The sequence below is a fragment of the Dipodomys merriami genome, unplaced genomic scaffold (genome assembly GCF_024711535.1).
Source record: "Dipodomys merriami isolate MVZ:Mamm:240054 unplaced genomic scaffold, mDipMer1.0.p SCAF_11, whole genome shotgun sequence".
Lineage (NCBI taxonomy): Eukaryota > Metazoa > Chordata > Mammalia > Rodentia > Heteromyidae > Dipodomys > Dipodomys merriami.
Window position 1 is genome coordinate 40,418,980 of NW_027202382.1, and position 16,359 is coordinate 40,435,338.

General features: G+C 41.2%; 1 protein-coding gene across 3 annotated transcripts in view; it reads right to left on the reverse strand.

Annotated features, from left to right (window-relative positions):
• Nucleotides 1-16,359, reverse strand: part of Golga1 (golgin A1) — a 52,367-nt gene that overhangs the window by 29,175 nt on the left and 6,833 nt on the right. For all 3 annotated transcript variants that reach the window (XM_070013454.1, XM_070013447.1, XM_070013438.1), the window contains exons 4-10: nucleotides 12,513-12,603; nucleotides 9,159-9,233; nucleotides 8,002-8,099; nucleotides 4,407-4,439; nucleotides 2,285-2,413; nucleotides 1,806-1,975; nucleotides 1,227-1,338 (exon numbers count right to left, since the gene is read on the reverse strand). In XM_070013454.1, the coding sequence (XP_069869555.1) occupies nucleotides 1,227-1,338; nucleotides 1,806-1,975; nucleotides 2,285-2,413; nucleotides 4,407-4,439; nucleotides 8,002-8,099; nucleotides 9,159-9,233; nucleotides 12,513-12,603 (708 nt within the window). The remainder of the gene's footprint in view (nucleotides 1-1,226; nucleotides 1,339-1,805; nucleotides 1,976-2,284; nucleotides 2,414-4,406; nucleotides 4,440-8,001; nucleotides 8,100-9,158; nucleotides 9,234-12,512; nucleotides 12,604-16,359) is intronic.

Here is a 16,359-nt window from a genome sequence, read left to right on the forward strand (position 1 = left end):
GCCTGGCTGGAGGTAAAGTCTTAAGAAATTTTCTGCTCAGGCTGACTTTGAACCTTAATCCTTTAGGTTATACCTTTGTGAATAGCTAGGATTGCATACAGGAGCCACTGGTACCCAGTGATGTAAATGATTTTTCTTTTTCTTAGTGGTGCTATGGTTGAACCAAGAGCCTCATACATGCGAGACAGGTGCTCTATTACTGGGCTACACTCCCAGTCCCCTAAGATACATGTGCAATTGGTGTCAGGGACTTATACCTATAATCCGAGCTACTCAGGAGGCTGAAATCTAAGAACTGGCATTCAAAGCCAGCCCTGATAAGAAAGTCTGTGAGACTCAACTCCAATAAAATGCCAAAAAGCCAAAAATGGAGCTATGGCTTAAGTGGCATAATGCTAGCTCAGGGACAGCATGTAGGCCTTAAGCTCAAGCCACAGGACCAGCCCAAAATCAAACAAAACAAAAACAAAACTGAGTTGAACAAATGTTTATTATTATTATTATTATTACTTTAGTGTCAATCCTGGGGTTTGAACTCAGGGCGTCAGTCCCCTATGTAGCTCCAATTACAGGCGTGAGCCTCTGGTACCTGGCATGCTTTTATTAGGTACCATGGTTTATGACTATTATTTCAGCTACTTTGGAAACTGGGGTAGGAGGTTTGTGAAGTGGACAATTTAGTGAGATCTCATCTCTAAACCAAATAAAAATAATACATCCATAATGTGCCTTGAAAATTCTATTAAGAAATACTGTTGTCATCTTCCTCCTCCTCCTTCTCCTTAGTAGATAGGTTCTTGCCATGTTCCTCCTCTTGCCTCATCCTTTCTAGTAGCTGGGACTATAAGCATGTAACATCAGGCCTCAAAAATCCTGGGCTCGGGGTTGGGAAGGTGGCTCAGTGGCAGAGTGCTTGCCTTGCATGCATGAGGCCCTGGGTTCGATTCCTCAGCACCACATAAGCAGGAAAAAAAGAAAAGCCAGAAGTGGTGCTGTGGCTCAAGTGGTAGAGCGCTAGCCTTGAGCTGAAATGCTGAGGGACAGCGCCCAGGACCAGAGTTCAGGCCCACGACTGGACCCCCCCAAAAAAAAAATCCTGGGCACTAGGGAGCTGCTCCCCTCTGCCTAAAGCAGTAGTACAATACAGAATACAAGAGAATATGCATTTCATCAATTTATTCATGAATCCCAGGTAGGCAGTTCCACTGTTTGTCCGTTATTCTTACCTTCTGCAAATCCATGGAAAGCTGCTGAATGACTGCTTGAAGCTCTTGTTCCTTTTGTTCCAGGGCTATGATCTTATTTTCTGCTCCAGCTTGTAAAGCTGTCACATGATCTCTTCATTGAAAGAAATCAGACAAAGAACAAATTTGGATACCTCACCTATGAAACACTTTCCAAAGGAAAAATGAAGATGGTCCCTTACATGTTAAGCTGCAAACAACATTATTAGCTACATAAAAGGTTTATAAATGGAAAAGATTTCATGGCTCTCTCTGAAGAAGAAGCCCCATGAAAAAATGCCTACCCAGATTTAAGCATGAAATCTTCATCTGCCTTGGATTACTCAATAACTTTAAACCTAAAACCAGACTGGATTGCTTAGTAGGACTGAAATAGACCTGAGGTTAGTCAGTGAAGGTGAGAGGTGGGACAGCACACCTGAGCCTAAGGAAGATATGGATAGGTGGACATCTCTGCCAGAGCTGAGAGTAAAAAGTGTTACAATGAACAATGGGAACAGGTGGGCTGGCTACAGCCAGAGCTACACCTCTGCCCGGGGGCCCCACAGACCAAGCAAGAACCTCTGATCTTCCAGCGAAGAGTAGTATCTCTGTAATTCTTCTAGCTTGTTGCTTAAGTCTGATGACATCTGATTGGAAGTCTCCAACTCTTCCTGAGTGCGACTAAGTTCTCTGGTTCGTGCTTCCAACTCTTGTTCCACTTTCTCTAGACATTCTTCTTTTTTTAAAAGCTGACACAAAGACATAAAGTTTCGTTAGGCTCCTACTAATAAATATACTTTTAAAAATAGTCCAACTTTCATAACATTTTGTGGAATTATAAGGGAGCTTATATCCCTAATACTCAAAACAAACAAATGGTAAAGGAAATATAGCTCAAACAAGTACTCCATTTTCATAAATATGTGATGAAAAGTGAAGCCTATGGGGTGTGTATATCAGTAATTAAGAGAATGATGATTAATAAAAATCAAGAACAGCCAGCATTTACTACCTTTTAGTGTTATTAATTATTTAGCTTCTAAAATAAAAATGCATACCATGTGCTTTAGTTTACTTAGTTCTTGTTGCTGGAACCCCTCTAGTTCATCAATTTCATCCCTCTTTTGGAAAAGATTCAAACTCTGGTTCTTCACTTCTTGCAACTGAGCTGTCAGAAACCTTTTTTCCTATATGGAAGAAGATAACAACTTAGGCAATTATAGTATTACACAAGTATATTCTGTTTTTTCTTTTCTGGTGGTACTTGGGCTTGAACTCAGGGCCTCCTGCTTGTTAGCAGATGCTCTACCACTTGGGTCTTTTACTGGTTATTTTTGAGATAAGGTCTTTTGAACTTCACTGCCCAGTGCTAGGATTGTGTGAGCGAGCCACCAATGCCTGGCTTGCTTTAGGGTTTGTGTATGTTTGTGAGTGTGTGTCAATTCTGAAGCTTGAACTCAGGGTCTGAGCACTGTTTCTGACATTTTTTGCTCAAGGTTAGTGCTCTACAACTTGAACCACAGCTCTACACTGGCTTTCTGAGTTGTTTAACTAAAGGTAAGAGTCTCACAGACTTTCCTGCCTGGGCTGGCTTTGAACTACCATCTTCATATCTCAGCCTCCTCAGTAGCTCCTTTTTTTTTTAGTTTTAGATAGAGTCTTGTGTTAATGTCTAGGCTGGACTGTACATATCTCCTATTTATGCTTTCTGCATTGCTGAGATATAGGTATGCTTCACCATGCCCAGCTATTGATTAAGATGGAAGGGGTGATCTCACTAGCTTTTGCCCTAGCTGGCTTTGAATTTGGCTGTATAGCCCAGACTGGAACTATGATCTTAGAATACTCATCTCATCTGTGTCTATCCAAAAGTGTCTCTTATCTGTTCAACATTGAGCTCTGAGAAATGCTCTGGTCCCTCTTGATTTATCAGGAAATATTCTCAATTTTACCAAAGGACCAGTCAGGGCCCCAACAGAAACAGATACTAAACTCAGATTTGGTATCCTGAGGATGGGTTAATAAAGGGTTTTATCAAAGTTGAGAGCCAGTTAAGGAGAGAAACTTTGGGCTGGGAATGTGGCTTACTGGTAAGAATGCTAGCCTAGCATGCTGAGGCCCTGGGTTCAATTTCTTGGTACTGCATAAACAAAAAAAAAAAAAAAAAGGAAGAGAGATTTTATGCTAGTAACTGTTGGGTGGAAAGTGCCAAACAGACGAAGAGGTTACAAGAAATTCAGACAGAGAAAAATCATGTCAAAAGGACCCCATGAACCAAAGCTCCAACTGAAACTGTGATTTTTGGCCAGGAAACCAAAAAACATGAAGGGAGCCTATGTGGACACAGTTGGGGACTAAGTATCCTGATCACATGCATGCTTCTTCCATGCAGAACTCTTTCAGTGTTCCCTGCTGGCTGCACCCAATCAGAAGCCAGAGGATACCAAGCCATGTTGATGTAGTAGTGATCAGCCTTTAGGTCCACAGAAAAAGGGAACTGGGTAGACCATCCAGAGTAGTAAGCAAAAGATATCCAGCACAAGCCGGGTATCAGTGGCTCATGCCTGTAATCCTAGCTACTTAGGAGGCTGAGATCTGAGAATCACAGTTCAAAGCCAGCCTGGGCAGGAAAAACCATGAAACTGTTATCTCCAATAAACCACCAGAAAACCAGAAGTAATGCTGTGGCTCAAGTGGTAGAGTGCTATTCTTGAGCTGAATTGCTGAGGGACAGTGCTCAGGCCTGTGTTCAAGCCCCATGACTGACAATAAAAAAAAGACATCCAGCATGTCCTTCAAGAAAGAATAAGAGAGGTGGGAATGTGGCTCAGTGGTAGAGTGCTTGCCTTGCATGCATGAGACCCTGCATTCAATTCCTCAGTACCCACATAAGCAGAAAAAGTCAGAAGTGGCACTCTGGCTCAAGTAGTAGAGTGCTAGCCTTGAGCTGAAGAGCTGAGGGACAGCGCCCAAGCCCAGAGTTCAGGCCCCAATACTGACAAAAAAAAAAAAAGAAAGAAAGAAAGAACAGGCCAGGAGCCATTAAGGCAGTTCTAATCACACAGTGCCCTACTTCCAACAGGTGGTTCTGCGATCAGTACCGTACAGTGGTTACTGGAGAGAACATTTCCAAACCCCCGAGATAAGACTAACATGAGACAAAAACAGAGATAAACTAACCTTTTCAAGTTGATCCATCTTTTCTGACCATTCCTAAAACAAATCAAAATTTAAGTAAGTCCAGTTTTTAGGGAAGAATAGCTGTACTAATATGGCTTCCAGAAAACAAAAAATACCCAATAGCCATCAATAAAAAAAGCCCAAAAGCAAAAAAACCAAAACCAAATCAACCTACATAACTTTGGTTTAATATCACAGAAGGCAAGTCCCAAGTGGAAAAGACAATGAACTTTATATAAAGCTCTGAAACGGGCTTAGTCTACAGACTTCTAGGCAGGGTGGCTAAAGAAAGCTTATTTCAGAAGTGGTGCTGTGGCTCAAGTGGTAGAGTGCTATCCTTGAGCTGGAGAGCTGAGGAACAGTGTCCAGGCTCAGAGTTCAGGCCCCATGACTGACAAAAAAAAAAGTTCTGTCAAGAAAGCTTATTTCTGCTTATTCACAGTACTCTCCCATGAGCATGGTATTCCTTGGGAACGGCAGCTGGAGCCACTGAGGTGGGTCACTCTTCAAATGATATCCAGAAATTAATTTACTGATAAGAGTCAGAGAGTACTGTCAGCAGTACTAATTATTTTCCCTCTTGTATTCATGTACAATATGCTTTCTGTCTTCTGGTAGAGAGGAAAGGAAAAGGGATTCTATGCCCTTTATTCACAAGCTGTAAATTAGGGGTAAAATAACTATTGGTACAAAAGGCATGTTCTGATTGTACAACCTTAGATTTTCTTTGATTATTTTACTTTTGGGGGAGGGGGAGTAGCAGTACTGTGGTTTGAACTCAGGGCCTAGGTGCTGTCCCTGAGCTTTTCTGCCCAAGGATATCACTTGGCTAGTGGAGCTAAGCTTTTTGGTGATTAACTGGAGATAAAAGCCTCAAGTACTTTCCTGAACCATGATCCTTACATTTCAGTTGCTAGAGTAGCTAGGATTATGGACAGGTGTGAGCCACTGGTGCCCATCAGATTTTCTTATAAATATTCATACCATATTTATCTAAGATTTATCTGTGAATGACATTCTTTCTAACTAGCAATGTCCTAGTTGACAAATAGACAGTTTATGCTTTTGGAGTTTTTGGAGCAAGTTTGAACTAGCTAGGCGATGGGACTTGCACTTGATAGGCAGGTACTCTACCACTTGAGCCACACCCTCCTTTCTTTTTTGCTTTAGTTATATTTTAGGTATAGATGTTATTGAATTGTTAAATTGTTACAAGAATTATACCACCACATCTGGTTTGTCAGTTGAGCTAGGGCTACACAAACCCCACAATCCTCCTGATATGTGCTTCTTAAGTAGCTAGGATTACAGGCCATGAACCACCACACTTGACAACAAATATACATTTAAAATAAACCAACTATTCCATCTATAGAAGATCAAATTTATTTATTATTTATTTTGGTCAGTCATGGGTCTTGAACTCTGAGCCTGGGTACTGTCGCTGAGCTCTTCAGCTCAAGGCTAGTGCTCTACCACTTGACCCACAGCACCACTAATAATTTTCTGGTGGTTAATTGGAGATAAGAGTCTCACAGAAGGGTGTCAGTGGCTCACATCTATAATCCTAGCTACTCAGGAGGCTGAGATCTGAGGATCGCGGTTCAAAGCCAGCCCAGGCAGGAAAGTCTGTGAGACTCTTATCTTCAATAAACCACCAGAAAACCAGAAGTGGTGCTGTGGTTCAAGGGGTAGAGCCCTAGCCTTGAGCTGAAGATCTGAGGGACAGTGCCCAAGCCCAGAGTTCAAGCCCCATGACCGACAAAAAAAAAAAAAAAAGAGTCTCACAGACTTTCCTGCCTGGGCTGGCTTTGAACTGCAATCCTCAGATTTTAGTCTCCGGATTAGGATTACAGGAGTGAGCTACCGGTGCCCGGCTATATGTTTTCTTTTTCTTTTTTTTGGCCAGTCCTGGGGCTTGAACTCAAGGTCTGGGTACTATCCCTGATCTTTTGCTCAAGGCTACCACTCTATCACTTGAGCCACAACGCCACTTCTGGCCTTTTCTGTTTATGTGGTACTGAGGAATCGAACTCAGGACTTCATGCATGCTAGTCAAGCACTCTATCACTAAGCTACCTTCTCAGCCTTGTATGTTTTCTTTTCTTTTTTTTTGTCGGTCGTGGGGCTTTAACTCTGGGCCTGGGCGTTGTCCCTCAGCTCTTCAGCTCAAGGCGAGCGCTCTACCACTTGAGCTACAGCGCCACTTCCGGTTTTCTGGTGGTTTATTGGAGATAGGAGTCTCACGGTCTCTCCTGCCCGGGCTGGCTTTGAACCGCGATCCTCAGATCTCAGCCTCCTGAGTAGCTAGGATTACAGGCGTGATCCACCAGCGCCCGGCTTCTTGTATGTTTTCTTAAATGAAACATAATTGACTATCTTATTAAAATCAGGAGTATGGTTACAATCAGCATCATTACAAATATCGATGCATATCTTAAATTTAAAAGGCCATTGGTTGTCTCAGGCTAAACATATTTGTAATTAACAGCCAATAACAACACTATTTCCATTTCTTGCTGCCATGCATCCAGCATCTTTCAGTGGATGGTTCTGGGGAGATTCACAAGTTCCCCTCAGTCTAGTTAGCTGGGCTGAAGGACACTTTTGGTAGAGGTTAAAAGAGCTAAGCACATGATAAGCTCTCCACTATCACTGGAAGGTATCTGGGGACGTAGGTTCAAGGTACAGGCTCTCTGGAGATTACAGATTACAGATTTCCCTCCCATTTTACAACATTGCACAGATGCAGAGAATGTAACTCATGTTCTAGACACATTTAGTGGTTACAACTGTCAAATCTGACTTTATAAGAACAAAAGAAACATTAAAAAACTGCACAGAAGGGGCTGGGAAAGTGGCTCAGTGGTAGAGTGCTAGCCTTGAGCTGAAGAGCTGAGGGACAGCGCCCAGGCTCAGAGTTCAGGCCCCACGACTGGACCCCCCCCCCAAAAAAAAACCCAAAAAAAACTGCACAGACGGGTGCTGGTGGCACCCAGGCAGAAAAGAAGAGGGGAGGGGAGGAGAGGAGAGGCTCTTATCTCCAATAAACTACTCAAAAAAGCCAGATGTTGGCTGTGTCAAGTGGTAGAGTGCTAGCCTTGGGCAAAAGCAGCTCAGGGACAGTACCCAGGCCCAGAGTTCAAGCTCCAGAACTGGCAAAACAAAAACAAAAACAAAAAATAACCAAAAATATTTTTTGCATTGCTAGGCATTGGTGGTTCACACCTGTAATCCTAGCAACTCAGCAAGTTGAGATCTGAGGATCGCAGTTCAAAGCCAGCCCAGGTAGAAAGTTTGTGAGACTCTTATCTCCAATTAACTACCAGAAAACTTGAAGTGGGCAGTGGCACTATGGTTCAAAATGGTAAAGCACTAGCCTTGAGCAAAAGAGCTCAGGGACAGCACCCAGGCCCCACAGCCAAGTCCCATGACAGACAAAAACAAAAAACAAAAACAGAAAAACCAACCTATTTTTTATAGCATTTCTTTCCTGCTAGGTTGAAGATATTTTCTATTTATAACATAATTTTCTACATCATTGAACTAAGTAAAATCCTTTCACCAGTCTTGGGCAATGCCACATATGAAATACCTGGTCCTTTCTGGCTAATGCCAAAGCCAGTCCTTCTGCCATTTTGGCTCTGTTGGCTTGGAATGTCTCATTCTGCTCTTGAAATTTCCGCATGGATGCTGTTAACAAAGAGGCTCTATTTGAGATATGGAAATATTTTAGCAGTAGCATGACAAACAGCCCATGTGATTTGCAAATGTCACCAACAAAAAGGCCAAGGGCATCTAAGTGAACTATAAGACTAGGAAAATCCTGTTCCATCTCTATGTTCCAGAACTTGGTTTGCTTGTTAGGGTCCTTGCTTTTGTTTTCAATAATAGCAAAATGTATATATGTAGGAAGATGCCAAAAGGTAACATTTTAAGTGGTACAATGACAAAACATTTTAGATAGATTACCAGAAAACACCAATGTGGTTGCTAAGTGCTAAATCAAGGGGCTGGGAAGGTGGCTCAGTGGTAGAGCGCTTGCCTTGCATGCCTGAGGCTCTGGGTTCGATTCCTCAGCACCACATAAGCAAAAAGAAAAAATCCGGAAGTGGAGCTGTGGCTCAAGTGGTAGAGCGCTAGCCTTGAGCTGAAGAGCTGAGCGACAGCGCCCAGGCCCAGAGTTCAGGCCCCACGACCGGACCGCCCCCCAAAAAAAACTAAATAAAAAATCAAAACAAAGAAAAACAGAGTTGTTTGTAATTCATTTTTCTTAAAAATGTTTGTTTAATGTATATCAATAAAATAATAGCTTTGCATTTTAATAGCATGTTTCTTGGAGAATACCCAAAGGAACACAGCTGACTTAGATGTTCTATTGTTGGAAGAAGGGGGTGGAAGTGGCAATAGAGCTTTGTCCTGGGAACTCCACATGTTAGTAATGCAGCTACAACTACCAGCATCTCCTTATCTAGACCCAATGGCCAGGCATCAGATTTTACTGAAATATATGGCAGCCAATAAGAGGTTCGGCTGGATGGAGACCGGATGAAACACATGACAACCCCTCCCACAAAACAACAGAAGCACAAGTTTCTACTTAAGAAATAGTAGACAAATGATATATCAGTCTCATGAAGAACACCATAAAGGTACAAGTTCTGACAATGGGCAAACTTAACAAAACACTACTGTTTCATTTCAAAGCTAAAGCCTGAAAAGATTAAAAAAAAGCAGTAAAAAAATACGTACAATCCTGGTGTTTTTCTAATGCAATTTCAAGCTTCTCTTTTATCTTCTGTAAGTTTCGGACCTGTTCAGCATAGTCTTGGGTGAGGAGGATGATGCACATACCAGGAATGGACAAACATCAGGAAAGGAAGTTAATTAAACAAATAATGAGTGAAAATGATGATGATTTTCTCAACTTGAAAACCAGTCTGTTAAGGAAAGCTAGGCAGATAGCCTCCCATAACAATGGATGACATAGGCAAACAGGTATAGTACAAACTATTCATGGTATAAACAGTGAATACAAACAGGCAGATTTGTTCAGCCTTTATAGAGCTGTAGTCATCAGAAATGTCTTGCTATGAAAAACACATTATCATCTCAATACTTAGTGGGGTGTTCTGGGGTTTTCTTTTGGTTTAGAGTTCTTCCACTTATAACTTTTTTTTTTTTTTTTTGTCGGTCGTGGGGCTTGAACTCTGGGCCTGGGTGCTGTCCTTCAGCTCTTCAGCTCAAGGCGAGCGCTCTACCACTTGAGCTACAGCGCCACTTCCGGTTTTCTGGTGGTTTATTGGAGATAGGAGTCTCACGGTCTCTCCTGCCCGGGCTGGCTTTGAACCGCGATCCTCAGATCTCAGCCTCCTGAGTAGCTAGGATTACAGGCGTGAGCCACCAGCGCCCGGCCTTCCACTTATAACTTTTTGCTGGTTAATGGCTGATAGGCCTCATCCAAATCTGAGAGACTCAGATTTTTCTGCCCAGCTTGGCTTTTTTAAATGTTTTTTTTGGTTTGTGGGGCTTGAACTCTGGGCTTGGGCACTGTCCCTGCGCTCTTCAGCTCAAGGCGAGTGCTCTACCACTTGAGCCACAGCACCATTTTCAGTTTTCTAGTGGTTTATTGGAGGTAAGAGTTTCTCATGGACTTTCCTGCCCGGGCTGGCTTTGAACCGAGATCCTCAGATTTCAGCCTCTTGAGTAGCTAGGATTACAGGCGTGAGCCACTGGCCCCAGCCTAGCTTTGAATTTCAATCCTCAAATCTCAGCCTCCTGAGTAGCTAGGATTATAGGCATAAGCCACCAGCCCAGGTTCAACACTTAGGTTTTATTTATTTATTTGGTCTCAATGTTTCCTTACCTTTTTGGAATTACACCAGGACAGATGAAGACGACACAAGAAAAGCTTCCTTATAACTTACCCAACTGATTAACAGTGGTTGGAGCAATAGTTGCCACTTTAGCACAGAACTGCCTTTATGGGGGCAGGTTCATAATTTTCTGGACAAGCTACACAGAAACCTTTCTACACAGAAACTAAGTTCCCACATAACAATAAAAAAGGAGACAGCAGTTCAAATCTTAACTGTCAGTCCTTAGCTGGGACTTTAAGTAAATTAATAATCCTGAATATTAGTTCTATATCTATTTCAAAGGAAATATTAAAGTATTTCATACCTTAAGTACCTGGCAAACAGTATTCAATAAAGTATAGCTACTCTTGTTATTACTGTAATTTATACTAAGCTGTAGGACAATATCCAGGGCGCTAAGCTGGCTAATAAATATCAGCTCTCTTACTTGTTCTTTCTTAAGTCAAGGTCCACTATTCTTTCTGCATCAAGGAAAATGCATACTTCTTTATGACTATCTTACCAATATTATATAAGATTTTTTCTGGGGCAGGGTGCGGGGGAGAGGGGAGTTGTGGAGGTGGGAGGGAAGGGATGGTAGGGGGAAAACAAAGGAAGAGGCAACAATGCTCAATAGGAAATGTACTCATTACCTTGCTCATGTAACTGTAACCCCTCTGTACAGCATTTTTACAATAAAAAAATTAAATAAAAAAGACTTTTTACCTCTGTTATTGATGTCCTTTATGGTTGAGTGACAAGACAGTAACAACTGGGAATAGGGCTATACTGAGGACAAAGACTGGCTGATAGCTGCAAACTAAGAACCTTTGATAGCCACATGTATACAAATATTTAATGCTTAATATGGTAAATTTTGGTTGACTGGTTTCATGTCAATAAAAATGGGCATAAGGCCACTGGACAAAAAGAGACATGGAATCCATGGACCACTTCACAGGATGAAGTAAAAATGTATCCCTGGTAGAAAACAGAAGAACTCACAACTCTATCAGGAACATGTGTTATTCAGGCAAAGGACATAATGGGAACTGTGTAGAGATGTAATGAGAATCACAGCTTCTACAGAACCAGAAGTTAGAATAACACTGAAAAGTGGCCCCAAAGACCCTGGAACAATACTTGCACAGGTGACATTAAGCTAGAGCAAGTGACAACATGACATCAGCTTTTCTCTTGGGCTAATTGGTAAACCCAGTATCTGTTAGCTGTTTCTTACAGATATTACCTGTCTCTTACCTCTTACCTCTAACTAAAAGTAAGCTATGTTAATGGTGGAAGATGGTCAAATCTATTTTACATTTATTTATTTTTTTGAGAAAGGGTTTTGTTATATAAGCCAAGAGTGGCTTTGAACTCACTATGTAGATCAGGATGGCCTCAAACTCATGACACTCTTGCCTTGTCCTCTTGAGTTTTGAAATTTACTGTCATGAGCCACCATCATTAATCTCTATATCTACTCATGTGTGTGTGTGTGTGTGTGTGTGTGTGTGTGTGTGTGTTAATATTGGGATTTGAATTCAAGAGCCTCAAGCTCTCTTAACTTTTTCTCTCAAGGTACTCTACTACTTGAGCAACATCTTCAGTTCCAACTTTGGCTGATTAATTAGAGGTAAGAGTCTTGAGGAATTTGTGCCTAGGCTAACCTTGAACCATGATCTCAGCCTCCTGAGGAGTATAAGTTTGAGCCATGGGTGCCTACCTAACATCTACTTTTGTTTTCTGTCAATTGTGGGTCTTGAACTCAGGGCCTGAGTGCTATCTCTGAGCAATTTTGCTCAAGGTTAGCACTCTACGACTTTGAGCCATAGCTGGTTTTTTGAATACTTAATTGGAGATAAGAATCTCATGACACTTTTCTGCTCAGGCTGGCTTCAAACTGTGATCCTCAGATCCCAGCCTCCTGAATAGTTAGAATTATAGACATGAGCCACTGGTGCCTGGCCACTAATATATACTTTTAATGCCTTTTATATTCATGGCCAGAAACCTCAGAAGCAGAAAAAAAAAGACATTAAAAAAACACACAAACAAAAACTCAAGTTCAGTTTTACCACTGATTAAAAAAGGGGAACAAAGGGGCTATCAACTGCTCCTTCTGGCTAAGATCAAAATGATATGTCAAAATAGCTATAAAGTTATCCTATAAGGGTATGTGATAGGGTGTGAGAGGTAGGCAAGGTAAGTTTCTTGCTGTTTGCTATTTATGACTTTTTAGACATACCAGAAAGTCGGGCCTCTAATTTTCGTATCTGTTCATTTCTTCTCAAAAGCTGGGATGAAAGGTCTTCTCTGGAGCTGCTTCCATCGGAAGCCTGTTGATATAGACAGGAAAGATCACATAGGTTTCCAGTGTAAGACTGTAGCACCAGACAGAAAGGGGAGACTCCTATTTCATGTTGGTTTCACTGTTACTTATTGGGATCATTGAAAAGCTTCCTAACTGACTCCAGATCCTCTTCCTAAAAAGTGGAAGTGAAATTACCTCCTTCTATAATGTTAAAGAGAGATGATATGTTGAACATAATCATTTTGCAAGGCAAGAGCTCTACCACTGAGCCACCTTCCCAGCCCGAACATAATCATTTTGTATGTAAACTCTTGGAACAAATGGCAGCAAATAAATGCACCATGATACTTATTAGCTGGCTTATGTAACTCCAAGTAGACTTCTGTAATCACCTTATAATAATAAAAAATAAAAATTAAAAAGAAATGCACTGTGATCATATTAATACCAAGAATATAGTATGAAAAAGAAATCTTAGCCGGGCGCTGGTGGCTCACGCCTGTAATCCTAGCTACTCAGGAGGCTGAGATCTGAGGATCCCGGTTCAAAGCCAGCCTGGGCAGGAAAGACCGTGAGACTCCTATCTCCAATAAACCACCAAGAAAAGCGGAAGTGGCACTGTAGCTCAAGTGGTAGAGCGCTCGCCTTGAGCTGAAGAGCTGAGGGACAGCGCCCAGGCCCAGAGTTCAAGCCCCACGACCGACAAAAAAAAAAAAAAAAAAGAAAAAGAAATCTTTTTCCTCTTCCTCCCTCTTTCTTCCTTACTTACTTTCTTTCCTTGTTATTTAGTTAGTTATTTATATTGTAAAGATGATATACAGAGCCGGGCGCTGGTGGCTCACGCCTGTAATCCTAGCTACTCAGGAGGCTGAGATCTGAGGATCGAGGTTCAAAGTCAGCCCAGGCAGGAAAGACCGTGAGACTCCTATCTCCAATAAACCACCAGAAAACCGGAAGTGGTGCTGTAGCTCAAGTGGTAGAGCGCTCGCCTTGAGCTGAAGAGCTGAGGGACAGCGCCCAGGCCCAGAGTTCAAGCCCCACGACCGACAAAAAAAAAAAAAAAAAAAGATGATATACAGAGGGGTTGTAGTTACCTAAGTCAGATAATGAGTATCTTTCTTTTTGAATAACGTCGTATCTTCCCTCATTTTCTCCCAGTTTTTCTCTCCTGACACCCCCTTCCCACTTGTATAGTTCATTTTCAATACAGAGTCCAGTGAGTATCACTGCTACATTTATTCACCCTTTATGCCACCATTTCAGTGCTCTCTCTTGTCCTCTCCCAAAACAGATAAGCTTACATATAAATCAAAAGGTAGAGAAATCAAAATCAGCGACTAAGGAGAAAACAAAACAAAACGAAAACCAAAAAACAAAATAATAATTTAAAAAACTTTGTTTCCATTTCTTGAGAGTTCAATAAACATATTTTATATGATCATTTGCACATAGCTATTGAGCCTTTGTGATCCTCTCCTAAGAATACTTCCTTTGCTCTCACTGAGTGAATGCTTAGAGTCCTATTTAATTTATTGTGTCCAAGTGTACTTTTTTTTTTTTTTTTGCATTTTACCATCTATTGCATTTACTTGTAGATGTATAGGTATATTCTAATTACTAAAAATGAGGGGAAACATGCAACCTATGTTTCTTTGGGGCTACCTTAATATAATTTTTTCCAAGCCTTTTCATTTACAAACAGTGCCATATCATTCTGATGAAAGCATAGAATTCCATTGGGTATCTATACCATACTTTCCTTTTTTTTTTTTTGGCCAGTCCTGAACTTGAACTCAGGGCCTGGGCACTGTTCCCTGAGTTTCTTTTTGCTCAAGGCTAGCACTCTACCACTTGAGACACAGCACCACTTCTGGCTTTTTCTGTTTATGTGGTACTGAGGAATTGAACCCAGGGCTTCATGCATGCTAGGCAAGCACTCTACCACTAAGCCACATTCTCAGCCCCAACATTTTCCCTTTTAAGTCTTTCTTGGTGCAACTGGGGATTGAATTCATAGGCTCTTGCTGGTTAAGCAGGTACTGTAACATTTGAGCCATACCCCTATTTCCTTTTGCTTCAGTTATTTTTCAGGTGGAGTCTCATGTTTTTTGCCTAGGGCTTGTCTCAGATCACATTCATCATACACAGCTGGGTCCATAAAGACTCATTACCATGTCCAAGTTAGACTGAGATGGTCTTTGTTTTTTTTGTCTCGGGCCTTGAACTCTGGGCCTGGGCACTGTCCCTCAGCTCTTCAGCTCAAGGGACCACTTAAGCCTCCTGAGTAGCTAGGATTACAGGCATGAGCCACCAGTGCCCAGCTTGAGATAGTCTTTATTGGCTTGTGGACTCAAACCACAAGCCTCTATCTTCTAGCTGAAATGGCAGGGATGAGCCACATGCTTGGCTTCACTTTCCCTTTCTACAAGTTAAACTCCTGGGAAAATGTGAAAGGTTTTTCCATAGGAATCTAAGGTTTGTTTATGTCTATAAATCTACATTCATGTTGATAAAGCTGTATTATCCTCGCTGTAAAACAAAGGGATGTTAATCTAAGTCTTGAAAATATACCATAGACTTGACAGACTTTAATAGAAAACATGCATTCACTAACATTCATCTATCTATCTATCTATCTATCTATCTATCTATCTATCTATCTATCTATCTATCTATCTATCTATCTATCTATCTATCGTATTCCTACTGGAGCTTGAATTCAGGGTCTAGGCACTGTCCATTAGCTTGGTTTGCTCAACACTAGTGCTCTATCACTTGAGTCACATATCTACAGCTGGCTTTTTGGTGGTTAACGGGAGATAAGAGTCTCACCAACTCTTATTTACCTAAGCTGGCTTCAAATGGTTTTTAGATCTCAGCCTCCTAAGTAGCTAGAATTACAGGTGTGAGCCACTGATGCCCAGCATAGCTCAATATATAAGCAAGACATTTATTTTATAAAAAACAAAATCCCGATTATGTTGAAGTTTATGAGCACTACACATTGGTAAGAAATAGGTGACTTAACAAAATAATTTTAGAGCCAGGAATGTGGCTTAGTGGTGCGTGTTTGCTTAACATGCATGAAGCCCTGGGTTTGATTCCCTTGTACCATATAAACAGAAAAAGCCAGAAGTGGCACTGTGGCTCAAGTGGTAGAGTGCTAGCCTTGAGCACAGAGAGGCTCAGGGACAGTGCCCAGGCCCTGAGTTCAAGCCCCAGCACCTGCAAAAAAAAAAAAAAAAAAAAAAAAAACTAAATAAATAAAAATAAAAAATAAAATATATAAAAATATAAAATATTTTTACTACTTTTCCTCAGCTAGGGTCTTGCTATATAACTCAGCCTAGCTTAGAGATGTCCTGCCTCAACTTCCTGAGACTTGGAATTTGGAATTTCAGATGTGAGCTACTATTCCTGGCTTCTTTTTACTTTTTAATATTAAAGTTTTCAAATATAGAAAAGGAAAATATTTAATTATAATTTTCCATTTAAAATTACAGATTTTTTTCTTATATTTTCATCAATTCTTATTTTGTTAAAGTAGTTACAACAGACATAATGACATTATTATTTTTTTGTTGTTGTTCAATCATGGGGCCTGGGCCTGGGCGCTGTCCCTCAGCTCTTCAGCTCAAAGTTAGCACTCTACTACTTGAGCTACAGTACCACTTGCAGTGTTTTCTGCTTATGTGGTACTGAGGAATCGAACACAGGGCCTCGTGCATGTAAGGCAAGCACTCTATCACTGAGCCACCTTCCCAGGCCATAACATTTTTAG